Consider the following 16244-nt stretch of genomic DNA (forward strand, 5'->3'; position numbering starts at 1 on the left):
ACAAGATGAGAGTTAACCTACAAATATGAGACAGTTCTGACAGCACAATAATGATTGAACTAAGATTTGCTGGGATAAAACTCTTTAATGGATAGATATTTAGATATTTACAGGACAATGAGATTGAAAGATAGCCAGCCTGCCAACACACTACAATGGCTTTGCGCCTCCTGGTGGCAGATAACAGAACAGCACTTCAACACAAGATCAACACAAGAGCACGAGCGCCACCTATTACCACCGGTAGAATGGAGCTTGGAAAACGTTGCTCCATCTGTATAATAATCGTATTTAACGTTAGCTGCTTTATAATTATAGCTAAGATGGTTTGTTTGTTGTTTTGGCTCTACTCGTTCAGCTTGCTAATGCTATCTCACTGGCTAAACCTACTTGATATAGCAAGGACGCTAGCCCATGTTTTTATCACTTTTTATATCAATTTGGTGCCTACAGTACGTCGGCCTAGACTGTGGTCCATTAGGTCCGGTATCCATTAAGCTCCATCTTCATGTAGCTGAACTGTGGCGTAGCTGAACTGTGGTGTAGTTAAACTGTGATGTAGCTGAACTGTGATGTAGCTGAACTGTGATGTAGCTGAACTGTGGTGTAGCTGAACTGTGATGTAGCTGAACTGTGGCGTAGCTGAACTGTGATGTAGCTGAACTGTGGTAGCTGAACTGTGGTGTAGCTGAACTGTGGTGTAGCTGAACTGGTGTAGCTGAACTGTGACGTAGCTGAACTGTGATGTAGCTGAACTGTGGTGTAGCTGAACTGTGGTGTAGCTGAACTGTGGTGTAGCTGAACTGGTGTAGCTGAACTGTTGTAGCTGAACTGTGGTGTAGCTGAACTGTGGTGTAGCTGAACTGTGGTGTAGCTGAACTGGTGTAGCTGAACTGTTGTAGCTGAACTGTGGTGTAGCTGAACTGTGGTGTAGCTGAACTGTGACATAGCTGAACTGTTGTAGCTGAACTGTGACATAGCTGAACTGTGATGTAGCTGAACTGTGGTGTAGCTGAACTGTGGTGTAGCTGAACTGTTGTAGCTGAACTGTGGTGTAGCTGAACTGTTGTAGCTGAACTGTTGTAGCTGAACTGTTGTAGCTGAACTGGTGTAGATGAACTGTGTAGATGAACTGTGTAGATGAACTGTGTAGCTGAACTGTGGTGTAGCTGAACTGTGATGTAGCTGAACTGTGGTGTAGCTGAACTGTGGTGTTGAACTGTGGTGTAGCTGAACTGTGATGTAGCTGAACTGGTGTATCTGAACTGTGGTGTAGCTGAACTGTGGTGTAGCTGAACTGTGGTGTAGCTGAACTGGTGTAGCTGAACTGTGATGTAGCTGAACTGTGGTGTAGCTGAACTGGTGTAGCTCAACTGTGGTGTAGCTGAACTGTGGTGTAGCTGAACTGTGGCGTAGCTGAACTGTGATGTATCTGAACTGTGGCATAGCTGAACTGTGGCGTAGCTGAACTGTGGTGTAGCTGAACTGTGGTGTAGCTGAACTGTGGAGTAGCTGAACTGTGGCGTAGCTGAACTGTGATGTAGCTGAACTGTGGCATAGCTGAACTGTGGCGTAGCTGAACTGTGGTGTAGCTGAACTGTGGTGTAGCTGAACTGTGGTGTAGCTGAACTGGTGTAGCTGAACTGTGGTGTAGCTGAACTGTGGTGTAGCTGAACTGTTGTATCTGAACTGTTGTAGCTGAACTGTGGTGTAGCTGAACTGTGGTGTAGCTGAACTGTGGTGTAGCTGAACTGTGGTGTAGCTGAACTGTGGTGTAGCTGAACTGGTGTAGCTGAACTGTGGCGTAGCTGAACTGTGGTGTAGCTGAACTGTAGCGTAGCTGAACTGTGGTATAGCTGAACTGTGGCGTAGCTGAACTGTGGTGTAGCTGAACTGTGGCGTAGCTGAACTGTGGCGTAGCTAAACTGTGGTGTAGCTGAACTGTGGTGTAGCTGAACTGTGGCGTAGCTGAACTGTAGCGTAGCTGAACTGTGGTGTAGCTGAACTGTGGCGTAGCTGAACTGTGGCGTAGCTGAACTGTGGTGTAGCTGAACTGGTGTAGCTGAACTGTGGTGTAGCTGAACTGGTGTAGCTGAACTGTTGTAGCTGAACTGTGGTGTAGCTGAACTGTGGCGTAGCTGAACTGTGGTGTAGCTGAACTGTGATGTAGCTGAACTGTGGCATAGCTGAACTGGTGTAGCTGAACTGTGGTGTAGCTGAACTGTGGTGTAGCTGAACTGTAGTGTAGCTGAACTGTAGTGTAGCTGAACTGTGGCGTAGCTGAACTGTGGCGTAGCTGAACTGTGGCGTAGCTGAACTGTGGTGTAGCTGAACTGTGGCGTAGCTGAATTGTGGTGTCGCTGAACTGTCGCGTAGCTGAACTGTGGTGTAGCTGAACTGTGGTGTAGCTGAACTGTTGAACTGTGGTGTAGCTGAACTGTGGTGTAGCTGAACTGTTGTAGCTGAACTGGTGTAGCTGAACTGTGGTGTAGCTGAACTGTGGTAGCTGAACTGTCGCGTAGCTGAACTGTGGTGTAGCTGAACTGTGGTGTAGCTGAACTGTGGTGTAGCTGAACTGTGGTGTAGCTGATGTGGTAGCTGAACTGTGGTGTAGCTGAACTGTGGTGTAGCTGAACTGCGGTGTAGCTGAACTGTGGTGTAGCTGAACTGTGGTGTAGCTGAACTGTGGTGTAGCTGAACTGCGGTGTAGCTGAACTGTGGTGTAGCTGAACTGCGGTGTAGCTGAACTGTGGTGTAGCTGAACTGGTGTAGCTGAACTGTGGCGTAGATGAACTGTGGTGTAGCTGAACTGTAGCGTAGCTGAACTGTGGTGTAGCTGAACTGTGGTGTAGCTGAACTGGTGTAGCTGAACTGTGGCGTAGATGAACTGTGGTGTAGCTGAACTGTGGTGTAGCTGAACTGTAGCGTAGCTGAACTGTGGTGTAGCTGAACTGGTGTAGCTGCATATGTAGCTAACAACCTCTCCAGTCAACAGCTCTTGAAAGGTTGCACACGCACACAAACGTGCATGCATATTAATGCACACACACACACACACAATCACACAGTCATGGTGGGGCAGAGCACTCGAGAGGCATAAGGGAGTGACTCATGCTTGTTTTTGTTCTCTGCCGTGTGTGTGTGTGCGTCTGCATGTGTGTGTGTGTGTGTGTGTGTGTGTGTGTGTGTGTGTGTGTGTGTGTGTGTGTGTGTGTGTGTGTGTGTGTGTGTGTGTGTGTGTGTGTGTGTGTGTGTGTGTGTGTGTGTGTGTGTGTGTGTGTGTGTAATGTCTCTGTGGATCACCTGCACTACGGGGGCACGCACGTGACCTTACCCTTTCTCCCTCTCTCTCCTCTCTCTCTCCTCTCTCTGTCATCTCTCTCTCTCTCTCTCTCTCTCTCTCTCTCTCTCTCTCTCTCTCTCTCTCTCTCTCTCTCTCTAGTTTTCCACCCTCCCCTACTATGTACTATGCTACTATACCTATACTACTACTTACTGTTTTCTATGTACTATGCTACTATACCTATAGACCTGTTCGCTGTATACGTCAGACCTAGTGTGCGCGCGCATCACCAGATAATTTGTTAGCCATGCTAGCGATCTAAACAATCAATCCATGCCAAAGCTAGATATGTGAAAGCTGAAAGACTCACACTCACAGCCATGCTGATTTGGCTAAATGACATCCAGCCGGTTTCGTTTGAAACAACCTTTAGTCAGGGGAGTGCCATGGTTTCTCCATAGAGCCCCGTCGTATTCTTTTAGCGCAGCAGCTCGCGCAAGTCCGAGGCAACTTAGTCACGTGACTCAGTTGGTATTGCTGATTGGCTCGAACACAGTATGTTTGTATACAGCGAACAGGTCTATACTACTACCTACTATTTTCTATGTACTATGCTACTATACATATACTGCTACCTACTATTTTCTATGTACTATGCTACTATACATATACTGCTACCTACTATTTTCTATGTACTATGCTACTATACATATACTGCTACCTACTATTTTCTATGTACTATGCTACTATACATATACTGCTACCTACTATTTTCTATGTACTATGCTACTATACATATACTGCTACCTACTATTTTCTATGTACTATGCTACTATACATATACTGCTACCTACTATTTTCTATGTACTATGCTACTATACATATACAAATATACCTATACTACTACCTACTATGTGCTATGCCTATACTAGTACTACCTACTATATACTATGCTACTATGCCAATACTACTATTTACTATGTACTGTGCCGATACTACTATCTACTATGTATTATGTTACTATACCTATATACTACAACCTACTATTTATATTATGTACTATGCAGATACTACTATTTACTATGTACTGTACTATGCTACAGTGCTACTATATACTACTACCTACTAGGCTAATATGTCTATACTACTATGCACTCAGAGTGTAACACTTAAGTTCAACACTCCTAGACGAACAATACCACTGAGAAGTGTACCCCTTCTGCTGACTTGTTGTACACAATTTGTAAGTCACTTTGGATAAAAGCATCTCAGCTAAATGGCTAAATGTAAATGTACACTCTTCCACTATACATTATCACATTATCCATATTTTATTTTATCATACACTTTATCAGTTGTACTTATTACCATGGGAACTGTTTTTACAGTTGAGTCACTGGAGGGTTATTGCGATGAAGAAAAGTTGATAGCCGACATATGATGATAGATCCTTTTCTGGTCTTTGTTTTTATTTTTATTTTTTTATTAAAGGAAGACTCCAAAATTTTGGGAAATTAGCTTATATAACATCTTCCTTGGAGTTAGACAAGAAGATACATACCTTTTTCGTCTCTCTGCATGCATTAGGCTTAGGGAACGCCTGGACCGTTAGCCTAGCTTAGCTTCATCACTGGAAGTAGGTCCTACATTAAGCCTAGTTCCCAACAGTCACGAAATACACTCCAAATACAATACCTCTCCTATCTCTCCTCTGCTCTCTGCCTCCATATGGGGCTGCGTGCGGTTTACACACACACACACACACACACACACACACACACACACACACACACACGCCACTCGAGCCGCTCATGCACACACGCGCACGCTCTGTGCTCTTGCCGTTCTCTCCTACTCTCCTCTCTGCCCCCATACGGGGCTGCGTGTTGTTTACAAACACACACGCGCGCCACTCGAGCCGCTCATGCACACACGCGCGCTCTCTGCTCGCTACGAGTACCTGCCTGCGCATGCTCAGTGTTGGGAACTAGGCTTAATGTAGGACCTACTTTCAGTGATGAAGCTAAGCTAGGCTAACGGTCCAAGCGTTCACTAAGCTTAATGCATGCAGAGAGACGAAAAAGGTATGTATCTTCTAGGGCTGACCCCTATTAGTCGAATATATAAAAAATTCATAAAAAAATATTATAATTTTATTTTATTTATTTTTTTATTTTTTCATTCTTTCCAAAAGAAAAGAGGCCTAGAAGCGTGGCTAACGCTAATGGCACGCATACCAGAGGCTAACTGCCTACGAAAACAGGCACAGAGGCACTGAAAGAGGATTTCACCCATCTAATGAACACACTAGACTAGACAAATATCAAGATGTATCCATCAGTGGACCAATTGCATGCTTTTGCAGAGGACAAGAAGCTTTCAGTCGACTCCTTCAGACATTAAGCACCCCCCACAGCCCAAATGGAATGATACAAAATGTAATTTTTTTTTAAATATTATATATATATATATATATATATATATATATATATTTTTTTTTTGACCAATAGTCGACTAACGCCAAATTTTGGCCAATCATAGTCGACCATCCAAATCCTTAGTCGGGGACAGCCCTAGTATCTTCTTGTCTAACTCCAGGGAAGATGTTAAATAAGCTAATTTCCCAAAATGTTGGAGTGTTCCTTTAACAAAGTGAGATTTCTTGAATACACTGTTGGCTTGTTGTGATACTGGCCTCTGAATAGACCTGCCCTGGAACACTCTTACCTTTCCATGTCTCTCTATTCTCTCCCTCTCTCCCCCCCCTCTCTCTCTCCCTCTCTTTTATCTGTCTCTCTCTCCCTCTCTTTTATCTCACTCTCTTTCTCTCTCTCTCTCGGTCTCTCTCCCTCTCTCTCTTTTATCTCACTCACTCTCTCTCTCCCTCTTTTATCTCTCTCTCCCTCTTTTATATCTCTCTCTTTTATCCCTCCATCTCCCTCTCCTCTCTCTATCTCTCTTTCCCTTACTCATGGTCTCTTTCTTGTCGCTGTGTGTCAGCAGTGCAGGGTGCAGATGACGGAACAGAGCGCGTATGTGACACTCTGCTCCTGTGCATCGTCACGGTGCTGAACCAGGGCCTGCGAAATGGAGGAGGGGTGGGAGACATTCTGAGGAGACCCTCCAAAGAGGTTTGACAATCAATCAATCAATCAATCAAACACTGTACCCTGACTGTCTAAGAAGCCTCTGTTTATATTTGACCTGTACCCTGACTGTCTAAGAGCCTCTGTTTATATTTGACCTGTACCGTGACTGTCTTGGAACCTCTGTTTATATTTGACCTGTACCCTGACTGTCTAAGAAGCCTCTGTTTATATTTGACCTGTACCCTGACTGTCTAAGAGCCTCTGTTTATATTTGACCTGTACCGTGACTGTCTAGGAACCTCTGTTTATATTTGACCTGTACCGTGACTGTCTTGGAACCTCTGTTTATATGTGACCTGTACTGTGACTAGGAGCCTCTGTTTATATGTGACCTGTACTGTGACTAGGAGCCTCTGTTTATATGTGACCTGTACTGTGACTAGGAGCCTCTGTTTATATGTGACCTGTACTGTGACTAGGAGCCTCTGTTTATATGTGATCTGTACCGTGACTAGGAGCCTCGGTTTATATTTCACCTGTACCCCGACTGTCTTGGAACCTCTGTTTATATCTGACCTGTACCCCGACTGTCTTGGAACCTCTATTTATATCTGACCTGTACCGTGACTGTCTTGGAACCTCTGTTTATATTTGACCTGTACCGTGACTGTCTTGGAACCTCTGTTTATATTTGACCTGTACCCCGACTGTCTTGGAACCTCTGTTTATATTTGACCTGTACCCCGACTGTGTAGGAGCCTCTGTTTATATTTGACCTGTACCGTGACTGTCTTGGAACCTCTGTTTATATTTGACCTGTACCGTGACTGTCTTGGAACCTCTGTTTATATTTGACCTGTACCGTGACTGTCTTGGAACCTCTGTTTATATTTGACCTGTACCGTGACTGTCTTGGAACCTCTGTTTACATTTGACCTATACCGTGACTGTCTTGGAACCTTTCAGAATAAGGATAAAAACAAGCCCAAATAGTATATCTAATTGATACGAATTATATTATGAGGATATCTGTACTGTATGTGCTTAGGTATTATGTACTATATAAATACATGGTTCCCAAAGAGAGGCTTGGAGGGAGGCTATACAGTTTCACTATTAATCAGGTTTTAATCTGTTTCGCACATAATCCATACATGCATTGAATTGATTACCCTTTGGTTTATACCAGTGACACCTCAAGTCAAGTCAAGAGTTTTATTTGTCACGGCATACAAGTATACAATGAAATGCGGGTGGTCTTGCCCGCAACGATGTGCAATACAGTAGTACAACATATAATAGAATCCAATAGACAACATTGTGCAATAAACAGGTAACATAGTGGGACATCACGGTATTTGTACATAGTTATTTACAGAGCATGTTCATCATCAGATAACAGTGCTTGAAAAGCTAAATGCATTTTCTCAAATTCATTCATCAAAAACGTCAAAGGCTCATTCAATTTATCAAGTCACGTCACGTCATCAAATCCATCAAACAGCGCATCTCCTCATATATTTTAAACCCAGTTACAATATCACAATAACGTGTGACACTGTCACAGTGACAGTGATACAATTAAACACTCCACAGATTCAGATTCCTCATAATTCATATCCACAATCCATGCATAGACACTATGCTCAAACAATCCGGGCGCTCCGTTAAGCAAATACACAGCGAAGAATATTAAACTAATCAGAGCAAAACGCCTGATAGGTTTCATTTATTAAAAATATCCCCACGGGATTCACATTTGCAATGATCCGTTTAATCCGTTATTAAAATAACTGTGTCGCGATCGCTAGCGCCGTATCCGTATAACCATGTCGTGCATTATTTAGGACAAAGTACATTTAGTATCAGCATTTTATGTCTATTATTTTACATTTCAAACGCCCCCTCTAGGAAAACGAAGCACAAAATCATTATTAAGAATGGTATAATGGGATCTACACTGTGATAATTATTTCAGGAAGCGAGCTGGCATTTCTTTGCGAGGGTGTGGCCATGCAGGTTATCCAGCTAACTGAACTAAACCCTGCTCCGGAGCAGATTCAAACTTTTCGATCTGTTGCCATAGCGACTTCGAAAATCCGACGTCGGGGAACGGAAATGTCTGGCTTAAGTCAAGCTATGCTGAAAATTATCCGGCTAACTCAGTTAGCCAGGTACGGGGAATAGGGCCCTGTACCCCGACTGTGTAGGAGCCTCTGTTTATATGTGACCTGTACCCTGACTGTGTAGGAGCCTCTGTTTATATTTGACCTGTACCCCGACTGTCTAGGAGCCTCTGTTTATATTTGACCTGTACCCTGACTGTGTAGGAGCCTCTGTTTATATGTGACCTGTACCCTGACTGTGTAGGAGCCTCTGTTTATATTTGACCTGTACCCCGACTGTGTAGGAGCCTCTGTTTATATGTGACCTGTACCCTGACTGTGTAGGAGCCTCTGTTTATATTTGACCTGTACCCCGACTGTCTAGGAGCCTCTGTTTATATTTGACATGTACCCTGACTGTGTAGGAGCCTCTGTTTATGTGACCTGTACCCTGACTGTGTAGGAGCCTCTGTTTATATTTGACCTGTACCCTGACTGTCTAGGAGCCTCTGTTTATATTTGACCTGTACCCCGACTGTCTAGGAGCCTCTGTTTGCGGCCCGTGTGGTGTATGACCTTCTGTTCTTCTTCATTGTCATCATCATCGTCCTCAACCTCATCTTTGGTGTCATCATCGACACGTTTGCCGACTTGAGGAGCGAGAAGCAGAGGAAGGAGGAGATCCTGAAGACCACCTGCTTCATCTGTGGTATGGCACTATTCACACTATTCAGAGGGACTTAAAGGGACGTTTTTATGTCACATTATCTGTTTAGGTATGGAAAATCACATCAGATAATCCAATTGATGGTATTAGTATTGGAATGCATGGTAAGTATTTTCTACATTATCTATATCATCATCATCATCATCATCATCATCATCATCATCATCATCATCAAACCTTTATTTAGAAATCCGTACACCATTGAGGTTGCCCTCATTTACAATGATGACGAGTAAACTGACAGTTAAAATAAATAAGACAAGAGAAATTGAATGTAGTAACACGACAAGTAGTAACAAAACAAAGCTAAAAACAGGGGAAATCACATAAAACACAAGATAAAAACAATGAAAGTCTGCTAAAACACTTCCAGATTGATGTACAGTTGTCAGTGATAGGTTAGAAGAGTATGTGTCTTTAACTCATTGAGCGCCACGCTGTTTTTCCATCTGTACTGCCTGGCGCCAGCATTATTTTCACGATGTTTGCGGACCCATCGTATATTCTAAATTATAGCTATGGAAACAATAGTATGGCTCATTTGACAGGCACAATTTATAGTCTAACATTGACAAACCAGTTCATTTCTACATACTTTCGTTTGTGCACTATTCCACGGTAAACATTGCCCCGTTTCAAAATAATCCAGTCTCGTTTTCTAGATAGTGAGATATGACGTGTTATATGCATATGCACAAATCATATAAATCATAAAATAGACCTTACAAAATGAATAATCCGTGTAGTTCCATCGTGATCGCCATTACTCGTGTGCATTGGGTCTGGCTATAATACGGGAAACAATAGGTTTCAGGCGAGCAAATCTCCGACAGATGGCTGTGTGCTGATTCACTTTGAGGGGGAAGGGATTCCTGCAGCCGGAGGTACCTCAGTACTGAAAGACACCTTAGAGACCCAGTTCAAAAGGTAGGCGATACTGCCACCTGTCGGGATTCGACCACCATTGCAATTATAACGTAGGCAGCGGTGCCAGGGAGACACTGGCAGGTCCGCGCGAGTGTTTATAATGGGAAAATCAACGGTTGGATTTGAAATCTCAGGTATGGCGCAGAAAGAGTTAAAGTGCGTTGAAGGATGTGCCATGAGTCAGGAGCATTAATGGGAAAGGCAGACCTTCCAAGCTCAGAACGAGCTCGAGGGACCTTGAGCACAAGTCATTTGAGTGAGTCAGATAGAGCAGGGGTTCCCAAACTTTTCAGGCCGCGACCCAAAAATAACGGGGTCAGAGAGCCGCGACCCCCACTATTATAGGAGGTAAAAAAAAAGTAATATTTTTTTTTTTTTTTTTTTTTTTATAAATGGAAATGTATGGTTGAAACATGCACATGTTCAAACACACACACTAATAAGCATTGGAGGCTTTTAACCAGGGCTGGACTGGGGAAATCATTCAGGCCAGGAAATATAGTGCAAAATATAGCCCCAGTCAGGCCACTTTTTAAGCAGGGGGTCTGGGGGTCCCCCACCAGGACATTTCTTGTTACAAAGACTTCATTTCCTGCATTCTGGTGCAGGCATTTTTTTATTTGTACCCTTTAAATGCCAGTGTTTGTGATGGCATCACAAATTATTGTTAAAAAACAGGCTAGCATATGTATGATTAGCAACAACACTGATTTTGATGGATTTTCAGTTTTTTTGTAATGTCAGATTGAAAATAATACAATATTTTATTCAACTTCAGCCCTGATCATAACACCACATATTAATTTTATAATTGTAACTGTAACTGAGGGGTACAATTCCCTGACTGTATTGATAAGTATGGTATCATTAAACCACTACCGCTTTATGTACTTTAATTACTGGCCATACAGTACATGATATATAAATATAATGAACACTTCCCACAATGAACCGGTTCTACACAAAGTTGTCTTTAAGTATTTATTGCAGCAAAAGGTACATAATACTTCTCTATTATACTTTGAATGCACTTGTAAGGCAAAGGAATGTGCGTAGGCAAATCAACAATGAATGTCCATTCTCTGGTTACGCAGGAGGTAATTATACAACCTGAATCTTAGGGAATTATATCTATGGTAAAAAACGATATACAAATACTATGCAATATATATCAATCAATAAATATATATATTCGGTTTAATCTGATCCTTTGTAACAGCCGCCCCCTAATTAGTCCCACCTAATTAGCTAAGCAGAGACAGATTAACCGCACTGTCCACTACTCAATGTCTGTTGTGAGGGGTCGGGCAGTTCACAAAGTCATGGGGTCATGGTCGTCATCGATAGTATCGGGGAGCCTTGGCAGTTCTATTAGCCTCGCCACGGGTCGGGTGTAGATCCGTCCTTGGACGAGCACTTCGGCTGCTCGGACCTTTCCGTCGGCACCGGTGATCACTTTGCTTACGCGGCCAGCCGGCCACATAGCTCGGGGTAGTGACTGGTCGATAATCATGACGACTGTTCCTTCTGTCAAATTGTCTCTCTCTTTCACCCATTTCTGGCGGGTCTGTAGAGACGGTAGATAGTGGAGTAGGAAGCTGTTCCAAAACTTGTCAGCCAATACTTGACTGTACCTCCACATTCTTCGGCCGTTCGCTTCTTCAGGCCTGTACATTGTCTGTGGTAGCGCGGGGTCCAGCCGCCCCATCAAGAGTGTGTTGGGGGTGACTGGGTCGACATCTGCTACATCACTTGAGACGTAACCGAGGGGCTTTGAGTTCAATACTCCCTCGATCTCCGTGAGGACTGTCATTAGGACTTCTTCCGCCACGGTCTGGGCCCCAAGCACGGCGTACAGGGCTGTCTTTATTGAACGTACTTCTCGTTCCCAAGTTCCACCGAAGTGAGGTGCGTTCGGGGGATTAAACTGGAAGTCAATCTGGGATGGAGCGAGGTGGGTCTTAAGTTCTGGGCCCATAGCTTGGAAGCTCTCTCTCAGCTCTCTTTCTCCGCCTTTGAAGTTTGTCCCGTGATCAGACAATAATATAGACGGTTTGCCTTTCCGCGATGTGAATCTTCGGAAGGCCATAAGGAATGAGTCTGTGCTCATGGTTGGAAGGAGTTCTATATGCATCGCTCGGGTGGTCATGCATTTGAATACAATACCCCACCGCTTCTCGGTTCCTCTTCCTTTCTTTATATACAGCGGGCCGAAACAGTCCATACCGGTGGAGTGAAAAGGCTTGTCGCCGAGTCGGAGGCGACAGGGAGGTAGGTCAGCCATCCGGGGTATACTGGGCTGCGCTCGCCACTTACGACAGTCTAGACAGGTTCGCTGGAAGCGCCGCACTGCTTTTCTCCCTTGCAGTATCCAATAACGACGTCTGATCTCCGCGAAGACTCTCTCTGCCCCGGCGTGATGCACATCCTCGTCGTATTTCTTTATGATCAGCTCTGTGACCTTGTGTCGGCTGTTTAAGACTATCGGGTACTTGACGTCATCCGGTAAGTCTGGAGCTCTCCGCAGACGACCACCCACTCTGATGAGACCATGGGCGTCGCTCTCGGGGGCTAGGTGGAGCAGTCTGCTGTCTGATGGGACGGGCTTTGCTCCCTGTAGACAGTCTAGCTCATCGGGGAACGAGTCTCTCTGGGCTCGTTGTAGTAGAAGAAGTTCTGCTTCTTCGTAGTCAGCTGCTGTAATGTCAGTAGTGAGCTGAACCTCTGGGTGGTGCCACAGGAATGTCTTTAGCTGCGCACTCTCTAGGGTGAGGCAATCGTCTATGTCGGGGTCTGTGGAGACGAGTGTGTTCAATCCACAGAACATAGATTTCTTGTTTTCGGCCTCCTCTTTACTCGCTTCCCGTGGGGTGGGTGTAGGCCACTCTTCTTCCGGGAGCTTGAGGAACTCTGGCCCGTCACTGTATAGGTTGTGACGGGTGAGGTCATCCAGGGACATTCCCCGGGTGATGACGTCAGCTGGGTTGTGTTTTGTGTCCACATACCTCCAGCTTGCTACTTCTGTTAAATCTTGAATCTCTGTGACTCTGACTCCCACGAAGACCTTGTATCTGCACGAATCAGACCGGATCCATGTGAGTACTGTCGTGGAGTCTGACCACAAGATTGTTCTTTGCACCGGAATGGTGAGTTCACGTTGGATTAACGTGGCGAGTTGCGCTCCTGCTAGGGCTGCGCAGAGCTCTAGACGCGGGATAGATTGTTGCTTTCGTGGGGCTATTCTTGAGCGAGCCAGGATGAAAGCAGTATGTATTTCTCCTCCCTCCTCTCGGGCACGCAAGTAGGCCACCGAACCGTAGGCTACTTCGGAGGCGTCGCTGAAGACGTGCAGGTCCATCTGGCACGTCTCCGGCCTCACTGTGGGTGGGAAGTAGCTGCGGCGTATGTTGACACCTGGGAGTGAGCTGAGTTCCGTCTCCCACTCTCTCCATGTGGATGCAAGGTGTTCGGGTATGGGGTCGTCCCAGCCCTGGTCCTTGTCCCATAACGCTCTTACAATCATCTTTGCCCTGGTGGTGTAAGGTAGAATACATCCCAACGGGTCATATTGTCTGGCGAGTGTTCTGTATACACTCCGTCTGGTGGTCGGTAGTGCAGTCGACCTTCCCTGCTCCTTGGTCAGGGGTGTGTGTTTATAATGGAGCGAGTCTGTTTTGAAGCGCCAGACTAGTCCTAATGTCATTTCTTGGGCTTCTCCTGGGATGGTCGCCATCCAGGTCTCGCTGCTTGCTGCCTTGTCCTCGGGGGAGAGGCTGCGCAATACTTGCGGGTCGCTGCTGGCCCACTGCCTGAGATCAAAGCCGCCTTTGATCAGGGAGGCGCGGAGCTTGAGTAGAAGGGCCTCGGCTTCTTCTGGCGTCGAGACGCTTTGCAGACAGTTGTCCACGTAGAAACTATTTCCTACACTTTGTCGGACCTCTTCATCAGCTGCTGGGTCCTCTGCGACGTGTTTTTGCAGTGCAAACGTAGCACAGCATGGGCTGCATGTGGTTCCGAAAGGGAGGACTTCCCATTGATAGATGGCTGGTTGCTCATCCCCGATCCTCCCTCTCCATAGGAACCGCAGCAGGGGCTTGTCCTCCTCCACTAGTCTCACCTGCAGGAACATCCCTTTGATGTCGCCGCTGATGGCCACCTTGTCTTGGCGGAAACGTAGTAACACGCCTAGTAGAGAGGGGCCGAGTGTTGGGCCGGGCAAGAGCTCTTTATTCAGATTTTGTGATCCGATCTGGTAGCTGCAGTTGAACACAATACGATCCTTGCCGTTGTGGTGGACTTTGTGGTGCGGCACGTACCATGATTCGGTCGTCTGATCGGCTTCTTTAATGTCAATTTTCTTTGTGTCCCGCTGTGATTAGCTTGTTAATCTCAGCGCGGTACACCGTCTCTTGAGCGGGGTCTCTGGCTAGGCGCCGCTCTGTGTTCAATAGATACCGCTCCGTCGCTTCTTTTGGGGCGTGGAAGGTAGGCATACCCTCTCGCCTCAGGAGTGGAGTTGCGTATCTCATCACTCCGTTGACTTTGACTCTCTTTGTCCCTTGCTCGAGGAGGGCTATAGCGTAAATGTCTTCCTTGGAACGAATGTCTTTCTTTTCGTTCTTAAAGGGCATTGTCTCTAGTGTCCATAGCCTCTCGACGTGCTGTAGGAGGGTGGTGTCTTCTTCTGTCACTCTGGAGTGGAGGCAGTTAGTGGCTGCTGTTCGGTTAAGAGACTTAGCGAGGGGGCCTTGTAATGTCCATCCTAGGCGGGTCTCGACTGCTGCAGGACAGCCTCTGGGCCCTGTGTGGACCCGGTCTATCGGGACGATGAGGTCTGCATGGTCGGAGCCTATCAGCAGGGTCGGGGTGGCACCGTCTATGAGCGGTATAGGTAGTTGACGCAGGTGCACATATTTATCCATCAGCTTGGCGATGGGGTAGGTGTACTGCGACAGGCCTATTTCTTGGCTGGTGAAAGCGTTAGTAATCCTATACCGTCTCTCTGGCTGCCCGCTTGCTGCGATAGTGAAGGAGACATTCTCGCCCTTTATCGTCTTTAGATCTCTTCTTATTGTCCGAATCGTCATCTGGTTTTCGCTCCCCCGCAGCCCCAGCTGGGCCGCAGCGGACGCGAGGAGAAGGGTCTTCTCTGACCCGTCGTCAAGGACGGCGTAAGTGTCCATGACCTTATCTTGGTAACTCAGTGTTACGCGGACCACCTTTAAGAGCACCCGGGCGCCCCCGCTGCTGGCGGGGTCAATGTACATAACACTTGCCTTTGTGCTGCTTGAGGGTGCAGGCTTTCTTCTGTTACTGTCGTGTAGGACATCTAGGTGGGCTCCGTCACACCGACTACACCTCTTCTTTAAGCGGCAATCGGCTGCCATGTGACTGCGCGCACATCGGTAACAGCATCGGTTGGACTTTATCCATTGACTCACCTCGTCGGCGGTCATCTTCTTGAACGTGTCACATTGTGACAACCAGTGTTCCTTTTCGCAGTACGGGCACACCATCTTCCACTTCTCTTTCATCGAGGGGGTACTGTGGTTCTTGCTGCTCGGTACTGATTCTGATTGGTGCATGACGGTCACCAATCTTCGGCCATCGTTTGCTCTCCTAGGTCCCTCTCTGGAGCTTGGGGTGCTCCGCATGAACGTATCCAACCGTAGGCTGTTGACTTCTCTCGCCAGGAAGTCGGCTAGGTCTAGGAGGGATGGCTCGGGACCGTTAGGATCACGGTGGTCTCTTTGCCGCCTGAAGCGCTCTTGTCGGGCGGGCGGAAGCTTCTCTAAAATCCTCTCGACATTAGAGTTCGCGTACAGTTCGTGCATACCCTTTTCTCTTTGCGCCCCCAGCATCCCTACCAGGGATTGTACCTTGATAGACAGGTCATCTAGTGAGCGATTGTCTGTGGCTGGGGGTAGGCGGTCAATATGCCTTATCTCTTGTATTACGTAGTCCCATATGCGTCCATATCTTTGGTCGAGTGCTGCTAGAGCCGCTGTGTATGGGGTAGTAGAGGTGGCATAGGCCAGCGCTATATTGTGCGCTCGGGGCACCTTGAGGTGCTTCAGTAGGATAGCATACTTGTACGGTTCATCAGCTACATC

At 46.2% G+C, this 16244-nt stretch overlaps 1 protein-coding gene across 2 annotated transcripts in view; it reads left to right on the forward strand.

Annotated features, from left to right (window-relative positions):
• itpr2 (inositol 1,4,5-trisphosphate receptor, type 2) overlaps nucleotides 1-16244 on the forward strand; it is a 286031-nt gene that overhangs the window by 230079 nt on the left and 39708 nt on the right. Inside the window, exons 53-54 of one of the 2 annotated variants that reach the window (XM_084334286.1) lie at nucleotides 6284-6414; nucleotides 9021-9186. In XM_084334286.1, coding sequence (XP_084190412.1) covers nucleotides 6284-6414; nucleotides 9021-9186 — 297 coding nt within the window. The remainder of the gene's footprint in view (nucleotides 1-6283; nucleotides 6415-9020; nucleotides 9187-16244) is intronic. The other variant, XM_084334287.1, reaches the window with a different exon arrangement.

The sequence above is a fragment of the Notolepis coatsorum genome (assembly GCF_963971535.1).
Source record: "Notolepis coatsorum genome assembly, chromosome: 18".
NCBI lineage: Eukaryota > Metazoa > Chordata > Actinopteri > Aulopiformes > Paralepididae > Notolepis > Notolepis coatsorum.